General features: G+C 34.9%; 2 protein-coding genes across 3 annotated transcripts; both read right to left on the bottom strand.

Moving 5' to 3' along the window:
* Positions 1 to 6,786: 6,786 nt before the first annotated feature.
* On the bottom strand, positions 6,787 to 8,694 carry LOC136811936 (uncharacterized). Its single transcript, XM_067068545.1, has 2 exons — positions 8,571 to 8,694; positions 6,787 to 7,292 (listed from the first exon to the last, which is right to left on the bottom strand). Exon 2 carries the CDS (start codon positions 7,159 to 7,161, stop codon positions 6,787 to 6,789), a length of 375 nt encoding a protein of 124 aa, XP_066924646.1. The 5' UTR covers positions 7,162 to 7,292; positions 8,571 to 8,694.
* Positions 8,695 to 12,568: 3,874 nt separating this feature from the next.
* On the bottom strand, positions 12,569 to 18,259 carry LOC136811939 (uncharacterized). 2 transcript variants are annotated; one of them, XM_067068548.1, is made up of 6 exons: positions 17,291 to 18,259; positions 16,966 to 17,022; positions 14,525 to 14,693; positions 14,019 to 14,172; positions 13,465 to 13,559; positions 12,569 to 13,089 (listed from the first exon to the last, which is right to left on the bottom strand). In XM_067068548.1, exons 1-6 carry the CDS (start codon positions 17,404 to 17,406, stop codon positions 12,817 to 12,819), a joined length of 864 nt encoding a protein of 287 aa, XP_066924649.1. In that variant the 5' UTR covers positions 17,407 to 18,259; the 3' UTR covers positions 12,569 to 12,816. The 2 variants fall into 2 exon arrangements, with proteins under 2 accessions (XP_066924649.1, XP_066924648.1); XM_067068547.1 differs by lacking the exons at positions 12,569 to 13,089; positions 13,465 to 13,559; positions 14,019 to 14,172; positions 14,525 to 14,693 and adding an exon at positions 15,289 to 16,418 and having other exon boundaries at positions 17,291 to 17,495.
* Positions 18,260 to 19,240: the final 981 nt, after the last annotated feature.

Below are 19,240 nucleotides of genomic sequence, written 5' to 3'. Positions count from 1 at the left end.
CTTTTTTAAACACCCCTGTGTCACAGACCCTGTTGACCCCCGCCCCAGTGGGAAAATAGGCCAAAAGATCGTCCCCGGTGGAAAAGTACCCTGCAATTTCAACCCCACTGGGAAATTGCTTTATGATTTTATCCCCATTCAAATTTAAATGGAAAAAAATTGCACTCCAAAACCATCCCTACTGGATTTTTCGAGCTGGAAATAAAAGATTTTCTATATCCCCATTTGGATTTCGGTATAAATTTTCATCTCCACTGAAGAAAAAGGTTCCACCGGGACACTGAGACAGGGGTGTTTTTAAAAATACTTTTCAATGAATTAGATACGCGTTTTTTGTTTGATAAGAACTTTTTGGGATCTGGAACAACAGGCCTATTCTTTGGAATGATAGAAAAAACAGGTGTATGCCTTCAATATTTCTTTACGCTTTACAAAAATGAACCAAATATATGGTATCTTGATCACTTTTTAGACTGAATACTCTGACAAACCATCTATTCTAATTTAGATATTTTAAATACTGGATGACGATACAAATAGAATGTTATTTTATTTTATTCAGGTGACGGGCCAGCGTGTCAAACTGAATGAGGCCAACAAAAGGGTGGCAACTACTTCTGTTGGGTTTGCCCTATTTCAGCTCCAAGATCAACCGACTTCTCCTACTGCCATAATGTAGAATATTTGTCACTACAAGACCGTATAGACAAGGTGCTGTACAGTAATAAATCTAAACAAGCTGCACGCAGTAAGAAAACTAATTATTGTTCAAAATTGGATGTCGAGACAATTAAAAAGGAATTGAATCAAAGAAAGGTTCCCCTCCCTTGTTCAGCTAAGGACCCTTCAAAAGAGACGACCAAAAAAGAGCTACAGGCCACTTTATCCGAAACTATGTGCGGGAATCACCGTGTGCCAGCATTAATTGTTAATCGTCCAACTCGACCACTCTCTAATCACAATCTTGAGTCTTACCAAGTTTTGCCTGTTGAACCACACGTTATCAAAGAGCATATCAAAAACTTACTTGATGAAATTCCACATCACTTAAGCAAGAAAAAGAAAAAACATTTTGAAAACCTTAAAAAGATTTCTTTTAACGGTAAAGAATCGAAAAAGGGTGCGATTATCGTGAAAGTTTGATAAGCCTCTGTTTGACTGTACCTAAAGATTTTCCTTTCCATGACTTGTTGTTAACTCTTGCTGAGATCACAGATCTCCACAACCTCATCTTTCGCCATTATCTCATTTTGAAGGAATATTTTGTACCACCTAGACGCCTCACAACAAGGAAGCTTTTTGGTCAGTATTACCATTCCCTTGTAATGCATGCTCCGTTGCAGTTTCGTATCATAGACGGCATATGGTCGAACGCAGAAGAGGAGGAAAGAAATTTTAATTCCATCAAAACGGCCACTAACCTCACTTCAAATCACCATCCTGATCATGTTATTTATAACAGCTTCATCCGGCTTCAAGCAAAAAATCAAGAGCGTTGCAAAAGTAATTCCCGCGCAAATGTTATCAAAAAAAAGGCATCAAATTTTCCTCCGAAGTTAGATTCGTTTTTCTATTTTCAAGATATCCAAAAGTACCCTCGTGACTTTCAAAGTCACCTAGAGCGTCTTTCAGACTATATTTTGCTTGGTCCGGCGTATTGGAAAGAGACGAATAGTGGCATTAAGTTTTTTGACATCACCAAAGCTGAATCAACGAAATTAAAACACCACTTTAGAAGTTATTACACCATTAAACAGGAAATCGAACATTTAAAAAAATGCTGGACAATATGCATGACAGATATGCACCGTTTAATCCCTGCTTTCAACGTTGTAAATGACGATAACAAGGGATTAATTGAATTAAATACTCTTTCAAAATCTACTTACAAATCAACTTCGAAACCATCTTCACCGAAGGGTAGCAAAACGCAATTCAAACAAAGCACACCTCTTTTTCCGCCATACAAAAGACCAAAGAGAACATTTGTCACAGCTACTGTTTCCCCGATCCAAAATACTGAGAAAGAGAATATAATCACAAAAAAAGCTACGAAAAAAAGCCATTACCACCAACAGATCCAAAGCCTGTATTAGTTGACGATCAGCAGCCATCTGTAACGATCAAATCCTTTCTACCAGCCCCAATCGATGGAGATGGATGCAAGTCTAGATCTGCCAAACATCTCAAATCTGTTTTTGGGAAGATGGATATTATCGACAAGTATGATAAGTTACGCGGGGTCATGAAAAATAAGAAAGTGTCCGAAGAAACAAAAACAAGCGATACTTTTATGGACCTACCTGGTTATCAAACTAATCAGTGAACATTGAAACAATGAAACACATAAGACATAACTGGTCAAAATACAAAAAAATAAAGATTCGTTTTTCAGCCAAAAAAATAATAAGTGTTTACAGAAAACTCAAATAATTACCCTCCACCGTGACATTTTCATCGTAAAAAAACTAATAAAAATAATAATAATAATATGGCTAAGAACATTGATGTATTCTTATTCAAAGTGGTTCTTATAGATAAAAATTCGATTTTTGAGCCAAAAAATTTTTTTTGCAAAAATCTGCTTGAGCCATCCTTTAACTATGATTGTACCCTACTTTCATCCTAAAAATCAGAAAAAATCAATGATCCAATTTTTCACAAAGTCCAAAAAACCCGTTTTTAAGTTGTTTTTTGGCCCAAATTTGCCCAAAAATTTTTTTTCGAAAATCGGGCTCCGTCACATTCGAGGGTTTATGGTCATGCACCTTCGTGCCAAACACTGGGCGAAATCTTATCTTTCCATTTTCGAAAGATGTTGAGAAGATCAACTTTCAACAAATTTCCAAAATTTTCGAAAGATGAAGTTTCAAATTTGTTGAAAGATATTGGAAGCTCATCTTTCGATGTCTTTCGACTTTTAGGAAGATGAACTTCTCTATTTTTCCAAGATTTGGAAAGACGAACTTACAAGTTTGTTGAATTTTGTTGAAAATTCATCTTCCAACAACTTTCTATTTTTCGAAAGACGAACTTCTATGTATTTCAAAATTTTAAAAATATGAACTTTCAATTTTTCAAAAAGATGTCAAAAATTCATCTTCCAACAACTTTCTATCTTTCGAAAGACGAACTTCTATGTATTTCAAAATCTTATAAATATGAACTTTCAATTTCTCAAAAAGATGTCAAAAAATCATCTTCCAACAACTTTCTATCTTTCGAAAGACGAACTTCTATGTATTTCAAAATTTTATAAATATGAACTTTCAATTTTTCAAAAAGATGTCAAAAAATCATCTTCCAACAACTTTCTATCTTTCGAAAGACGAACTTCTATGTATTTCAAAATTTTATAAATATGAACTTTCAATTTTTCAAAAAGATGTCAAAAAGTCGTATATCGACGTCTTTCAACGTTTCGAAAGACCAACTTTCTATGCAATTCAAAAGTTTCGAAATTTGAACTTTCAAAAAAATGTCGAAAAACCGTTTATCGACGTCTTTCAACTTTTCGAAAGACCAACTTTTGCTGATATTCTAAAGGAGTGGGTGCAATCGGCTCTTCCAGAAATAGTCCGTGTCCCCCTGTTGAGCATATCGGATATCAATGGGGGTTAACGATATTTGTCCAAAATTAGATATCCAGGGGGTTAAATATCTACAAGGGAGCGGATATCCAGGGGCTAAAGTGTCCTTTCAAGTAAAAAAAAATACTATATCCAGGGATAAGCATCTTTATAAAGTGGATATCCAGGGGGTGGAGCATATTTTTAAGAGTTCTCTTTACTAATAAAGTAGGATATCCAGGGTGTTCGGTTCTTCCTCAACAGCGGGGGTAAATTTTTTTCTAGAAAAGCCCATTGCAACATTCTCCATCATACCAACACAAAAAAATAAAAGTGCGTGTCCCATTGCTTTTACTTTCGATGTATAGGAAAGGATTTTGTCCCTGGACTAATGGACCAAATTTGATTCATATCATTATATTTTGTGCAGCGACGAGAAAAAGTTTCAAGTTGGTTGGATGGATCCTAAAGTCCTAAAGAAGCTATTTTTCGCATTTTTTCTTGCGAGGAGACTTTCGGTCGGAAATAATTTCCAGAAATTGTCGATGAAAAATTACTAATTTTAGCAAATTTTCCCCCAACTGAAAGAATCTTTTAACTTATCCAAGTAAAAGGTGTCCAGCAAGATATTCATTGATTTAATGGGATGAAATTGAAATTCCAGTAAAAATTTAAAAAGACGAAATATTTGGGGACGAAATTTCCAAAAGACAAATCTACTTTTAAAGGCAAAGAAACTTTAAACTATTAACTTGTATAATTTGGCAATGCGATGGCACAAAAGCGTGTAAATATCTCCCAATGGTGTAAAACCATGAAATTCAGAAATCTTTAAACTTTGCGGATGAGCTGAAAACAATCCCAACGAAATTCCATTCCATTAAGACACCCCTGTCTCAGTGCCCCGGTGCAAATTTTTCCCTCGTTGGGGATGAAATTTTTTATCGAAATACCTATGGGGATAGAAAATCTATTGTCAGGTATTTTTTCAAGCGGGGACGATATTTTGGCCTATTTTTCCACCGAGGTGGGGGGTCCACCGGATTTTTTTTCCTTCAAGCGTAATTTATAATATATTATAATTATAAACAAGGTGGACTGAAACAGGAATGGAAAACTCGCATGTCTATGTTACCAGCAAGCTGATGTTACACATTTTTTTTTAATTTCTAGGAACATAAAACTGAAGTAAGTTAGATCTACAAGACACTTTTCTTTAAATAAGCTAAGCAGCTCACTAAGCATCCAACAGTCATGCTCATGAAAGCCAATTCTGTACAAAAAAAAAGAACATCGAAGAAAGATTGCCTCAAAAAAGGTTATCGAGCTTATTTACAACAAAGTTTATATACAAGGAGAATGGAGAAATTTTAAGAAATTCAAAGGAATTCTCGTCATTTTTTCCCAACTACTCAGAGGCTGAAGTTTAGCTTTGAAATTTGAACTACACTTTTTTTGAAAATCAGTAGCTTTTGACGGGGCAAATTATTCTTATCGTTTCTTATTTTTAGGGCAGAACTAACTTGGTTTAGGTTTAAAGGCTGGGACTCCCCTTTCTCTGCTGTTGACCCATAATTTCCTTTAAAATTCATTTGAGTAGTTGGGTGAAAATACAGAGTATATCAAGTATTAAATTTTCTAAAGCTTTTCTTGAAGACAAATTACACAAACTCTTATAGTAAACAAGGCACTGAAGATATTTTTGTTTATAAGTAACAAGTAAAACATATTTTGTTCTGTTCTGAACTTCGAGAGAATCTCGATCTCTAATCTTCATCACAGAGTAACATCAATTATCGACAAAAGAAAAGTATAAAGTTTCATTAAATGCTCAAATGCCTGACTCGTGGAACGATTACCAGCATCTCATTACCGTTCATTTCAGTTTTGCTGAAAACATATTTGCTAAAAATACGTTGAACAGGAATGAACGATGCACTTCCTGATTGTTCGTATAACCGATCACGAAATATCATTGTCGGTTTTCCATAGATAACACTACCATCATAGTTTTGCGAGCGTAGGTACCAATCGACACGTGCAAGAATGTGTTCAGTATACACTCCGTCAAGTAATAGCGAGTGTTTGATGAAATAAATAATTTTCCCCGGTCTTGGGGAATGATACATGCTTTCGTATGCTTGTACATTTCCGTTTGCTCCGCACCAATAGGCAACGACATTGGACGATCGGACACTTCTTGACTTGAGGTCTCTGCACCATATAACACATCATTGCAAATAACCTCTGAAGTTTTCCAACACACAACGGGAACTTCAATTTCCTTACCAGGATATAATAGGCCATACATTGATGTTAACGATTCTGATTCAACATCTGTTAATTCGTAGATCACCTGTAAAAAAGGAAATGTAATATATAACGTGGGCTTGAAATAATCAGCCTAAAATTGCAATAAGGGTGGGAAGTATTAGTACCAATGAAGTAAAAAATGTAACACTCCACCCAATCCTGCTTTAAAAGTATTATATTTACCAAGCTAATCAATGCTTTTCACGTCAATTAAAGCACATAGCTAAATTTGTTGCTGTTAAATTCAATGAACCCTTGTTCAAGATGAGGATTAGTTTCAAAATGCAGATTAATCTTAAGAAAATTAGTTCCTTTATGCACTGTAAAGAATCACTAGTAGAATTATTTTTTTATTTCCATATTATCCATTGTGCTTAAATAGTTCATTACCTGTTTTCTTTTCATTACAACGTCAGATAAATCAGACCAATCCAAGTCTCGGTAATCTGTCTTTTTTGATGACATGAGTAGAAAGTCGACGTTGATATCATGAACATCAAGTGCACCTCTTTGCTGAGCGTTCAAACCACCAAAGAGAGGAAGGAATTCATCATTTAAAGCTTCAGGAAACGGAATGTTCTGCGCTTGAAGATCTCGTTCGAAACGTCTCATGAGTTGCAGTTCAATGTTCTTGTTGTTTCTTGGCATCCTCTCTAACAAACCATTAAACCGCTCAAAGCTGAATAGCCAGAAACCATAGACTGGACCATAAGCTTTGATGCAATCAACCAAATGACAATGCAAATGCATGTTTGGGGTAACTGCGTCACTCCCATATAGACTCTCAAATGACTTGCAGAATTTTAATAGATACTCATGAATAACAGTCAAATCGGCGACTGTGATAGCTTGATTGCAGAGATAGACGCAGGCAATGACAAAATATCTCCAACATCTCAAATGCTCATCGGGTATGACACCTTTCAAAGCATAAAGTGAGAACAAAAGAGTCCAATTTTTTGAGTTCATCTGCAGTAAATGACGCAAATGAAAAATCATCAAACTTTCCAGGAATTTTTCCGACATCGTTGGAGCATTCAATGCGGTTGATTCGTTCTTGGATACGATGAACATTACGCTTGGTGATGAACCCAGCATCTTTCCATACTTGGATCATACGTTTGGCAGTGCCCAGAAAGAGGTTGTGCATCGGATCAATAATGGTCATCGTTATGAAGTCGTAGTAGGGCAGTTTACATAAAACTGAATATTTGGTGCCATACTTTGTTTCCAAATTCTGTCGTTCGGTTTTCGTGTCAGCATTAACAATTTCTTGCATTTGTCTTCGGTGCTTTGCATCAGTGCGACTGGTCCAGCTGTCGATATCGAAACCACCGTAGTCTTTTCCTTCTTCTATATTTCCTGGAAATGATTTTTCACATTTGTTGCATCCTTTGTTTGCATTATGGGCTGAAACAATACAATCATAGATGTTATAAGTAATATAGTAAGTAAATTAAACATAATCAAATCAATTTTGTTTGATAATTAATTTCCTAATCGTCAGTCGTGCAAAATTACTCGAATCCGATTGGTTTAGAGGAGAGCGATTAATCGTTAACTGCACTATTACCACTTTTTGCACTCTTCGGCGGGGGACACTTTTGCCTCCTTTATTGCCTTATTTATTTTGCTTTCTCTCTCCCACGCCCTGTTTAGCAATACAGACACCTCTTTAAACAAAGTGACTTTGCATTGCAGTGACTTCCTTTTAATGAAAACAAAAATATCGCACTGCAATAGCTTTTTTTTAGACAAAAGAAAAAAGAAAGGTTTTTCAAATGTTTGTACAAACAAAAAGTCAAGAACATGTCATTTTCAATAGAAAACTATGGTTTACTGAGAAAGAAGGAAACTTCCATCATTCAGATCTTTGCGAGAATATTTTTTTGATCGCATACAGTAAGGGGATATTTCATATTCTTCTGATATTTTCAACTGCCTTTATACAAGCATAACGCTTTTATAAGCATATTTACAAGATAAAATTTGCAAAAACTCAATCACAAAGTCAAGGCTGAGATAATTTTATCATTCACAGTCATTCACAGTGATTCAAAAGTTTTTGAATTATATTCTGTTATATTGTGTGCCAAAAAAGGAAATAGAAAATGGTAGACAAAAAATCGTCATATTAAATTATATTTTATATGGTATAGGATTAACATGCCTGTTGAAAAAATGAAAACCATAATTATGAGGATTTGCTTTTTTACCATTTCCCATTTTCGAATGAAAACTTCAGAACTTCAGTAGAGACTGCTTTCTTGCGAACAGCTTCCCGTGTGCAGGAGCCCGTGCAAAGAGACTTTATGACCTAATTATTCCTCGAAACACTTGAATGTAGAAGATCAAGATTTGAGAGGCGAGGCCGGGTGTCACCGCTCGCTGCTATGGAAACTGACGTCATAAGATACTATGGCAACCAACATAAAAACATCATAAAATGATGATGTCATCGTCGAAAAGAATACCTTCCAATGAATATTATTACAAAAAGATTGAAATTCCCTGCCGTGGCAGCACTGCTTATAGTAACCAATGACGTTAGTTTCTATGGCAACGAGTGGACACAGCGCAGTTCTCACCTGTCAAATTTTGATCTCCCTCAATCAAGGAACAAATAATCATAGAATCCATTTTGAATAAGCTGCCACAAATTTGATCTCTGCAAAATTTAGTGGTTACCTTTAAAGCCGCACAGTTTCCTTGAAGCAGGGATATCACAACCAACACATAAAACTGCAGCTTTGATGTTTCTTCTGGAACCATTGCATAGTTCTAGTTGAAAGCCATCATTCCAAGCTGTCAATAATTCGTCAACTAATGGATGTATTTGTTGGTGGCTCTTTAGCCATGTTGGGAATCAACCCATGTAAAATGATGTTCTCCTTTTTGAACCTGAAAGTTAAGTTCAGAATCAATTTAGATGTAAATATCATACAGTATTGTTTTCAATTTCTTTTTAGGATTTGTTCTAAACTTGTTATGATATACAAATCCTCAAATAGACTCTGAAGACATTGTACAATACAAGTTTTGAAAATGCTGAGAAATCAGTCCTTTTACTGAACCATAAAAATCTTCTCAATAACTTTGGGCTTCCTTCTGATTGTGGTTTTTCCAAATTATCAAAAAGGAAAAAAGTGCTATAGCTCCTACCTACCTTATACTCCTTGGAAGATTCATGATGACTGAATAAATAGCTCCAACACTGTAGGTCCTGACGTTTTTGTACGGGCAAAACCAATCGCAGTTGAGCATGATCCCAATATTGCCAGGGTGGTTCAGAAAATCCATTTTTTCAGGATCAGCAAACTCCTTCCAAACTTCACCGTCATATATGTCAGACATAATCCCTGGGTGGACTTTACGATTCATCCAAGACTGACATAGCTGGAAAAAGTTTTTTCTCTTGAACAAATATTTCAACGTTGTGTACAGTGGTTTGTAACAATATGTTTTGTAAGGAATAAGGGAGGTCCTATTTCCTACCCTTACTGCTTCCAGTAGTTCCTGCCCACACTGCCTTCTCAAGTGTGGGCGATTATGATCTGGGAACTCTATGTAGGAACATCGTTTAGACACTTGTTGTCCCTGAATTTGAATGAAAAAAATGTTCCATCTCGTATAGAGTATGGCATTTTATACAAACAACATACTTTTTAAAGCGTTCACTAGTTTTGATGTATTTGTGGTAAAGATACAGACTGCTTGGAACGGCAATTAAAATAGCAGGGTCAAGATTAAAGTGTTCAACTAAAATTGACAATAAACCATGGATGAACTTCAGCAAACATTCAAAAGCACTGTCCGTTATATTAAAATGAAATTGCCACAATGCCAAGAATAAACAAATCCAAGGGCCAATACTAGCAACGTTGCGGTTAGCAGGTTCATGATCAAACTCCATGATTTCATTATCATTATCAGACTCTTGTTCATCAGAATTAGCGTTTTCAAAGTAACGTTGAGAAATCATCTCTAATATTTCTTCATCAAGATCTTCGAGGTTCATTTCTTCAGGAACATTTAAGGGATCAGATGGGTTGGATGGATCTGAGTAGTTCACTTCTTCAACATTTGGTGGCTCTTCGTTTATTGAAGGAGGCTCAATTACATTGGATACCCCTTCCGACGGTACATCATTTGAATGGTGTTCGTTGAATGTTGGTTCATTGGATGATCCGGATGATCCTTCAACATTTGTATCCGATCCAGAAGATTCCACTGACCGCTCACACGAATCAACATGTTTTCGAAACCACTTGTTGGAAAAGACGTTTTTACACACTGGACATCTTCGCATGCTAAGTAAAAAAAGAAACATATTTAATTAGAAACAACTCTAAAAACAACTAAAATACTGTTCTTCAAGGTCTGCCCCCCTTAGACGAAATTTTTCCATTTCCCTTTGGCTACCAAAATTTTTCAGTTCTCACACTCCGATCAACAATGTTAATGAATGACTTTAAATTGCCTTGGGGTGAAGTTGGGGTGAACTTTTCTCTGGCTGACCGAAGCACTTTTCTCTAATTTTTATGATAAAAATTACTAAAACACAATTAGGATTACCCTGAAACTAACTTAAAACCATATAGCATAAACCTGAAAAGGTATTGTTGAACCGATTTTTGCCGATTTTTAATCTGCTACAGGCTGAGTAGTGCTTAATATTAAGCACTTTTCTTTTTAAACCTTGATTGAAGCAATTTTGAAATATTTTCTTGTATGTTCATACCCTAGCAATAAAAACTAAAAGGGGTTGCGCGCGTTTCAGAACTCTTCCGTCCCTCCACTCTGTTTGCATAGCAAAGACATGCGAGAGGCGAGAGGCGAGAGTGACAAAAACAAGCCGTAAATGTGACGAATTTAAGTTGCGAAGCGACCCAGAACCTCCTCGATTTGCAAGTTGCAAACAAAAAATTAAATGACAAACAAACGCCGTATATTAAAGTAAGATGAAAACACTAAACACTCTCAGGGGATCTTGAGTTTAAAGAGTTTTCGCAATAAACAGACTGTACCCTTATAATCATAAAGGTTGGCGAGTCCAGTCAAAACACAGATTTGATCTGTAGCGTCATGCTTCACCTTACACCTTTACTTTACAAAATGGAGAAAGTTTTACAATAAACCAAGGAAAATGTCAAAAGTTCTGAGAGATGAATTTTTTTGCATACTACTATCATGTGTAAAAATGCTGAAAAAAGGAAGAAAGGTTTAGTACAGACCTTTTGCTATTCGCAATGTCATGTCTGAATGAATAAAAAACTCAAGCAGACTTACACAGCGCGAAATGTACCTGAATCCGGTACGACTTTTTTATCTTATTCTACCGCATATTTTAAGTATACAGTAATATACCGGCCGATACTTATCCCGCATATTTTAGTATGCGTCCTACCACATACTCCAAAGTGAGACTCCGCATATTGCTATATACTACCACAAACATATTCGTTGTGTAAAGGGAATTCGGATACGTATATTGTATTGTTTATATTAACCGGATATTTTTCTCTGTATAAAGGGATATATCTTTACACTATACGTATAAAAGAGAATCTCGTAATACGTATACGTATCAACTAATGTTGTATATCACCGGGATAGCAAACTCCGTATAACAAGGTATATTCCACGATACATATACACCAGAAATCTAGCAATTCGTATACTTAAGTATACTGTGCAATATACAGCTCCATATGAATACGGGAATATCGAAATTTCTTTATACGGAGGAGTGCGTTTTTTATAAGAACACTTTTCTATTATGGGAGAAATTATTTTCTAGGGATAATTCTTGTTAAAAACGACCCGATAGAATTTAGATTTGAGGAATAATAACTTTTTAGTTCTCATATCAATCAAATTAGTCGAAATATATAAGATTGGCAATGTCAATTGTTGGAGGTCAGTGGGAATAAATCGATGGGACAAGTATCTTGACTCTTTGAAAAACTTGTGCAATTATAATAATAATCTTTCTCTTTTAATCACCCCAAGGGGTATATCTATACATATAGTACAACGGTTAAAAATTTATTTTTTAAAGGAAAATAAATCTATCTTGAATTATAAGATCTCATGCCCTCTGCTCCTTGACTTAATTAGAGGTGGATTGTTGGAATTAGGGGAAAGAAATTATGTATACGAAGGATTAGAGTAGGAAAATGGCTAAGCCAAAGCACAAGAAAATGTCTGATCTAAAAAGAAATATTGGCTCAAGGGACTTCCTAGAAGTAAAACTCACAGAGACAAGCCCATACATAGGTTGATTATAGGAGTATAAGGCTGTCCAAAGTGGAAAGAGACCAATGATATTATCTTAAAAAATATACATTATGAATATATTAGGACAAAAATAAGCCTGGTGTCTAAGCATGAATTCGTCAAAATTAAGCTTGCAAAATAAAAGGACATATAAGGAATTAGAATATGAGTTTCTCAAATGTATACTGATTTGGTCTGAGGTTAAGGAATTAAAATGAGTTTCTCAAATGTAATTGGATTTGCACTTGATGTTAGGATGTTAGAGAGCTCATGGAACATGAGGGCATGCAAAGGATCAGAAAGCTGGACGAGCTAGATAACTTAGACAGAGAGTTATCGTTCGTTTGACTGAAATCATCAAGAGTCTGATTGTTATCTTATAGGAAAGTCTAAAAAGTTACATCACGTAATGAATAGTCTAAAAATTTATAAAAGAAAACAAATTAACATTAAAAGTACTTATTATTTGATATTCGCATCCTTTCAAAATTTCAATATTTCAATTTGAAATATAATAAAATATGCATTCGTTCGTAATGATGAGTCTTTTTCTGCACTCGAACTTAATTACTTATTACATATTGTTAGCCTAAGAATAATCTTTGGTCGAAAATATGAAAAAGGTAAGAATAAAATTGTGCTAAGACACAAAACTTTAGCCATTAACTAAAGCTTGTGGTAGTTTCGCGATATAAACTCTCCTTGTCGAAGGCGTTCCATAAATTCGTTTCTCCTGCAACAAAGTTGAGTCAATACGGTCGATCAATTCGTTGAACTCATCAATCCTCCAATCAGGACGACGGAAAACTCGTATCTTCACCGGTCCCTCGTCGTCTGTCTCTTCATCGGACATAACATTGGCGCATGCATGTTGCCAGAGTTCAGCATCGTTACCCTCCTTTATTACTTTGTCACGAGCAAGGAATAACTAAAAGAAATAAAATCGTGATCAGTATTAGAAGAAGGGATCAAGTGTCGTGAAATCTTGACTCGATGTTAATAAATATAATTGGTCATCAAAATTCATCGCGTTTTACAACTTTTTACAGTGACTAATACAGCCCATTATCAAAAGGGGTTCACGACAAAGATGTCCATAAAAAAGAAATTAAAAAGTTGCACTAAAGTACTCAAATAAAATAAAATGCATTAACAATGATGACGACTTTTACTCTTGAAGAAAGATTTTTAGGATATTTTTGACATGGGCAAAAAGTCTCAGGGATAAGAGTAAAGACAAAAAGGTTTTATTGGTTAGTATTTTTGAACAAAATTAATCCTTAAATTACATTCTCGTTCTTACCCTGTGCCTCCTTGTTGTTCTCCTTTTTGCTATCTTTGATTCAGTTCCTTCCTTTTCCTGCCTCTTCAAGTTCTCGAAATAGCGGTATATTGCTCCTAAACAGCAAAAAATTATAATCATACCAGAAATTTTGAACTGTAGATTAGAAAGGTAAAATATTTCTCAATTTTCCAATTTTGAATGACTGAGGGGGGACAGTGAACATTTGAATAGTAAAGGGGGGGGGAAGAGGGGGGAAAACATCGGTAGTTGGCAAATTTGGTGGGGGAAGTGTGAAATCACTCAATTTTATCTCAGCAACCAAGGTCAGTCCACATGATATCATGTGATTAGATCATGATTGAAAAATTAACCAATTTTCGTTCTATTTTGTCTAGTATTCCTTTTGCAGCAAAGTTTTACGTTTGTGTCAGGTTGAAATTTGAGAAATTTGAGAAATTTATACGGGTATATGGGGGGAACTGATATTTTCAGAATTTTCTGGGGGGAAAGCAAAAAAGAGGGGGGAAACTAAAAAACTGAAAAGTCACAGGGGGATTATTAAACAAACTTACTGAACATGAGTTTTTCTTCATACTCCACCTTTGACGTTTGTAGTGAGCTAAAGACTTTCATTTTTACGTCTTTATTGTGCTCGGTTTTGTAACTTTCCCTGAATCTCCAGTTAATGTCAACACCTAATCCCTCATAGGCTAAATGGACATGAGTCTGAAAAAAATAAAACAAAAGTAAAATTGAGACAAGCGAATTGTAAAAGATCTTTGTCTATTTTTGCAGTTCACTTTGAAAACACTCTTTTTATAAGAACCCAGAAGAACCATTAAATTTTTAATCATGCATGTGACTATTTGATACATTTTTAAATGTTCTTTTTATGCTGTTCTTATAGATGAGTTATCTTTAAAGAAGACTTCAGTATTTTAGGTATAACTCTTTTTTATAAATTCAACCCTTGATTTCCTTGATATTCTTTTTTCTCATTTTATGGCTTTGTCAAGCATCTATCATTTTTTGATAACAAATCAAATTCTATTGTTAGGTGATCAAAGTAAGATCTTACTGAAAGCGCAGGTGGCAGTTTCCTAACTTTTGCCTTTTCTTGAGTTCCATTCTGAATCATCTCCATCACCAACGTCTTCAAGTCTTCATACTTCCTGCTCAATGTGGCAATCTCATTTTGTTGCTCGGATATTCGTGCATTGAGAATGTCTTTCACTTGATCAAGATCTCTAAATCACATGTATAATAAAACAAATCAGATATGTATTGTGTACAGTTTTATGAAAAGAAAGCAGTGAAAAGGGAATCCTTGTAAGCCTCGCAAACCTTAATGCAATATTTGACAGTATTGATCGTTTTAAGATAATAAAAATCAACATTTTTGATAATTATGTCATATAGGTAGAACAAAGTGAGAAAAATTGATGCAGATAATTAAAGAGAAGGAAATGTTGATGCTCTTTGAAACACATTTTTAAGAAATAATTCCACAATGCTATTCCTAGGAAATAACCATGATCAAATGATTTGTAAATGCATATTTTATTATTGCAAACACTTTTTTTTTGTTAAGAAAAATTTTTAAAATATTGGAAAGATAAAATAGTTCCCATGTATCTTTGAAATATTGCAACATTGAAAGTGAAATAATTTAAAGAATGGTCTTTGATTAAGCCTTGATTACTTTGTATGTACGAACTGTCTGGTTTAAAACAAAAGCTAACACGTGTTTCTGATTTGTTGAAAAATCAACCTAAGGTGTAAAAAGCATGCTGTTTACCGAATATATTGAAAAATTATGAATAAAAAGTTTATTAAATATGGCTTCTACATCAATATAGTTTACAAAACACGCTTATTCTAAAAATAAGCCATTTGAAAAGATGGCAAGTTGTCTTTGGCGAAAAAGTAACCAGTTCTAGTCGTCTTTACTTAGGTTTACAGAACAATCATCAAGGTCATATCTACCAATAGGGTTCTCCGTTGTCATTTTTGAACCAACATGTATCAAATCCTTGATCGATTCAAATTTCCCAATGTTTCGAAAATTGTAGCCTAACGAATACACATCTGTGGCCTCAGATTGTTTGGTTTTTGGAACATTTCTCAGCTCATATGCAAGATGGGGATGCCTCTTATTGTATACAGCTTGCTCTTTAGAGCCAGGTGTTATATCATATACCATTGGGCAAGTAATCAAAGTGGCCTTCCCAAAATCAATAATGCAAGGGGAAAGCGAAGGCCTTAAAAGAATATTATCTCCATGCAAATCATTGTGGAGGATGTTTCTCTCATGAATAAAGGCAAGACCTTCAACCAACTCCCTGCAAATTTTAAACCATTGTGATTTTTTAATTTTATTCTTCCCAAGCAAAGATCGCAATGTTTGAGACAGTGAAATACTGGTTTTTGAACTTGATACAAACTCCATTAAGATTGCACCAGATTCAAGCATGCCGAATAGGTATGGTACAAAACTAGACCCTGCAAGGTGTTGAAGTACCAAGGCTTCAGCTCTCAAATCTGCCATAGTTCCTCTAATACTTTTTTTGGCGCATGTAATGCCTAGAAAGTTTATCTTACATAAAACAACCTCTCCAAAAACCCCAGACCACTTTGGATACCCATTGCTGTAGAAGGAAATTTTGTCCTTGGTGAAGGATGGGATGGTAGAGGATAGAGAGGACAACAGCTCATTTTGACAATTTTTCTTCAACTGCGAATGTTTGATTTTTGCAGGCATGGTAAATACACGCGGATTGATTATGACATTTTTAACCATTTTATTCTTTGAAGCATTAGCAAGAATTTCCCTCTTTAGTTTTTTCTTGGTATTTAAAAAATTAGTTTTCAATTGTTCCTTGGCCTTTAGTTTTTTCTGCTTAATCTTTCTTTTCATATCTTGTTGATAATGCTTTCTTCTCTTAGCGGATCGTTTAGAAGTTTTCGGTTTTCTGTAAAAAAAATTTGAATAGCTTTGAAAATAATGACGAAAACGATGCAAAATAATAAAGTCTAGTTTAATCAAGGTTTGTTCAGTTTAAACATGCTTAAGAATGTTTTGACTGATGATGTTGTTTTGGCATTAAAATGACTAACAACATGCACACCTGATTTAACTATTCAGTAATTTTTTGCAGGGTTTCCACATTATAATCAAAACTTGTCCTTTAGAGCTTTAAACTAGGTATCATCTACATTTTGACACTCTATTGAATGGCTAATGCTGATATGTGTTTGGCATGCAATATGACTACACATATGCCAGATGACACAATGTTTAACCTCTAAGTGACAAAAATCTGTTTTTCATTTTGGACCTATCACTGTCTATCAAGGCGTTTGCATTTGCATATATATACAGGTGAAGAGTTGTAAATAATTACAAATTATTGGATTTTTTATGAAAATTAAATTTTCTTTAAGAAAAAAACAAACATTCGCAATTAAAGAAGTTGGTGAGGAGAATAAATCAATAGTGAAACTTAACACCAGACATACCTCTGTGAAACTACTGAGCCATCTCTTGAATCATCCAACATTGGTAAGGTGTTGTTGCTATTATGAAAATAATTTGTAAAAATATCAAACGCACGCTTGATATAAGTATCCTTTGAAACTATATTATAAAATGCTTATATCAACAAGACATATCATAACTTTTCAATCCACTATATTGCAACAATTTGCAACTTTTTAGATGTAGAGGGCAAGGGTAGCCATAGGTCTCAACCAAATTTAATCTTACTGGTGGAAAAAATATATAATGTATGGAAAAAATCATATGTTAGTAATGCTTCTATTTGAATCAAGTTGAAATTCTTACCTCGCATTCGGTGAATCTTGTCCTGTATTTCTAGGGAGTAAAACTTTCACTCCATTTGGAGTTGATGTGGCATTCAGCTGGGGTGTTACGCATAGTCTTTTGGCAGCTCGAGTCATGTTGAAGGAGAAAGCTATAGAAAGCAAATATTTATTTGATCATAAATGCATGTAAGATTCAGATGAGTCTTTATTTAAACAGAATTAAATCCCATGAGTAGCCTTTATTCCAGAGAATAAAATAAAAGCAGATCAACTTTAAAAAGCTTAATTGAGAGGGCAATACTAAAGGGTTAAACTTACTTATTATCAGAAGCTAAATGCTATGGTTTGTTATCAAGGATGCAAAGATTTTTAAGTCCCGTGCACGAGTTTAAAACTTATTTTGTCAGGTATGAAAATATTGATTAGTTGGTGCTTATCTATCTTGGATTGAAGAAGAAAAGGGACTAATTTAACATGTTTTCTGTCTTATATATGGCAATTCCCATGCTGGATTTTGCAAATACAATGATCAGTTTGTTTTCCAATGTGCACTACATTGTTTTCTAACAGTAAAGTATTGTTTAAAATGGTTTAAAGGGACCTGGGGTTAAATTTTTCATATTCTAACTTTCTAATATTTCATTGTTTTTCTTTATTTTTTTTCATTGTTTCAAAAAACTATTGCACAAGATTTTAGAAGTTTCTGGAAAAGTATTCTTCACTAGCTACTAGGTTTGGATAAGTGAGCACAGTATATTTTGGTGAAACTGAAAGGCAAGGGGTGAGAGCTGGTGCTAGGACATGGTGTATTGGATTTTAACACACAGAAAAAGGTTTGTTTATAAAGAATATTAAACTTATCTTTGGTTTCTTGATTCTTCTTTCGTGTTGCAATCCAATGTTATATCTTCTGCCATTGAAAGTGGAACTATCGAGTTTCTCAAGATGGCCCTCTTCTGTCTTCAGTTCAGTGAAAGTCCTTTTGTCTGTTTCTCTTTTGCGCGGTTTGCGCGCCACAAGCTACAGAATAGCCCGCAGGCTGGATTGAAGATTCAGGCTACAGCGATAACAACCAAAAATAACAAAAATGGTAGCGGCGAGCTGCGGTAACTACCTAAGCGGTTATAAATTTTGATGCAGTTGCAGCAAGGGCATCAAAACAACATTCGAACTGGCAGCAAGACTGTGCTGTATGGATGTGCTAAGTTTATTTTATTCTACGGCTGGGTTTTTTTGATAAGTTTATACAGACTTTTGCTTTTGGTGGTATAAATGTGTACATTACTGTATTAATAACAAGCAGCAAACGATATCATAACTCCCCAGGATGCATTGTCTCTTTATTTCCCCCCTATTTTCTAGTTTCCTATCTTCTATCCTAATTTTCTGTCTTTCTCAAGTGTTTCTAACTGTTTTCTAAGTATTTTTTCTGAAATTTGCTTGTATTATACCGGTGAAACAGGTCTCCAACACAATGCCTAACCGCTTGCTTGATTGCGCCAACGAGACACGACAGAAAGCTGTCATTCACAAATACTTAAATCGCGTAATTTACAGACCTTATAATCGACCTTTTTTCAAAGAGGCCACCCTGTTGAATAATTATGTACTCCAGCAGGAATCCTAAGTTTTAGGTCACCACAGGGTACGAATGCTCCTAAGAAGGCTTTATATTGTGACTCTCGAGCTCCAACCACCCTAACCCTAACTGATAACAACGGAACCCCCCTCTAAGTCCGCGGATTGAAAAATTTCACTTGCATCCTGGAGTATGATATAGTTTGCCAATGTCCTAACAAGCTGTATAAGCTGTGTTTTATTTATGCTCTACTAGCTAGAAAGTAATTAACAATAAACTCAAATTTTAAACAGCTAAGCTAAGCTAAAAAAGAAAACAAGTTGAATTTAATCATGTTGTGGGTGTACCGTTAAGTCATTGCCTGCATCAGTGAGGGTACCCGGGTAAGCC

The sequence above is a fragment of the Clytia hemisphaerica genome, unplaced genomic scaffold (genome assembly GCF_902728285.1).
Source record: "Clytia hemisphaerica strain Z4C2 unplaced genomic scaffold, Clytia hemisphaerica genome assembly, whole genome shotgun sequence".
Lineage (NCBI taxonomy): Eukaryota > Metazoa > Cnidaria > Hydrozoa > Leptothecata > Clytiidae > Clytia > Clytia hemisphaerica.
This window is presented reverse-complemented; position numbering and strand designations above follow the sequence as displayed.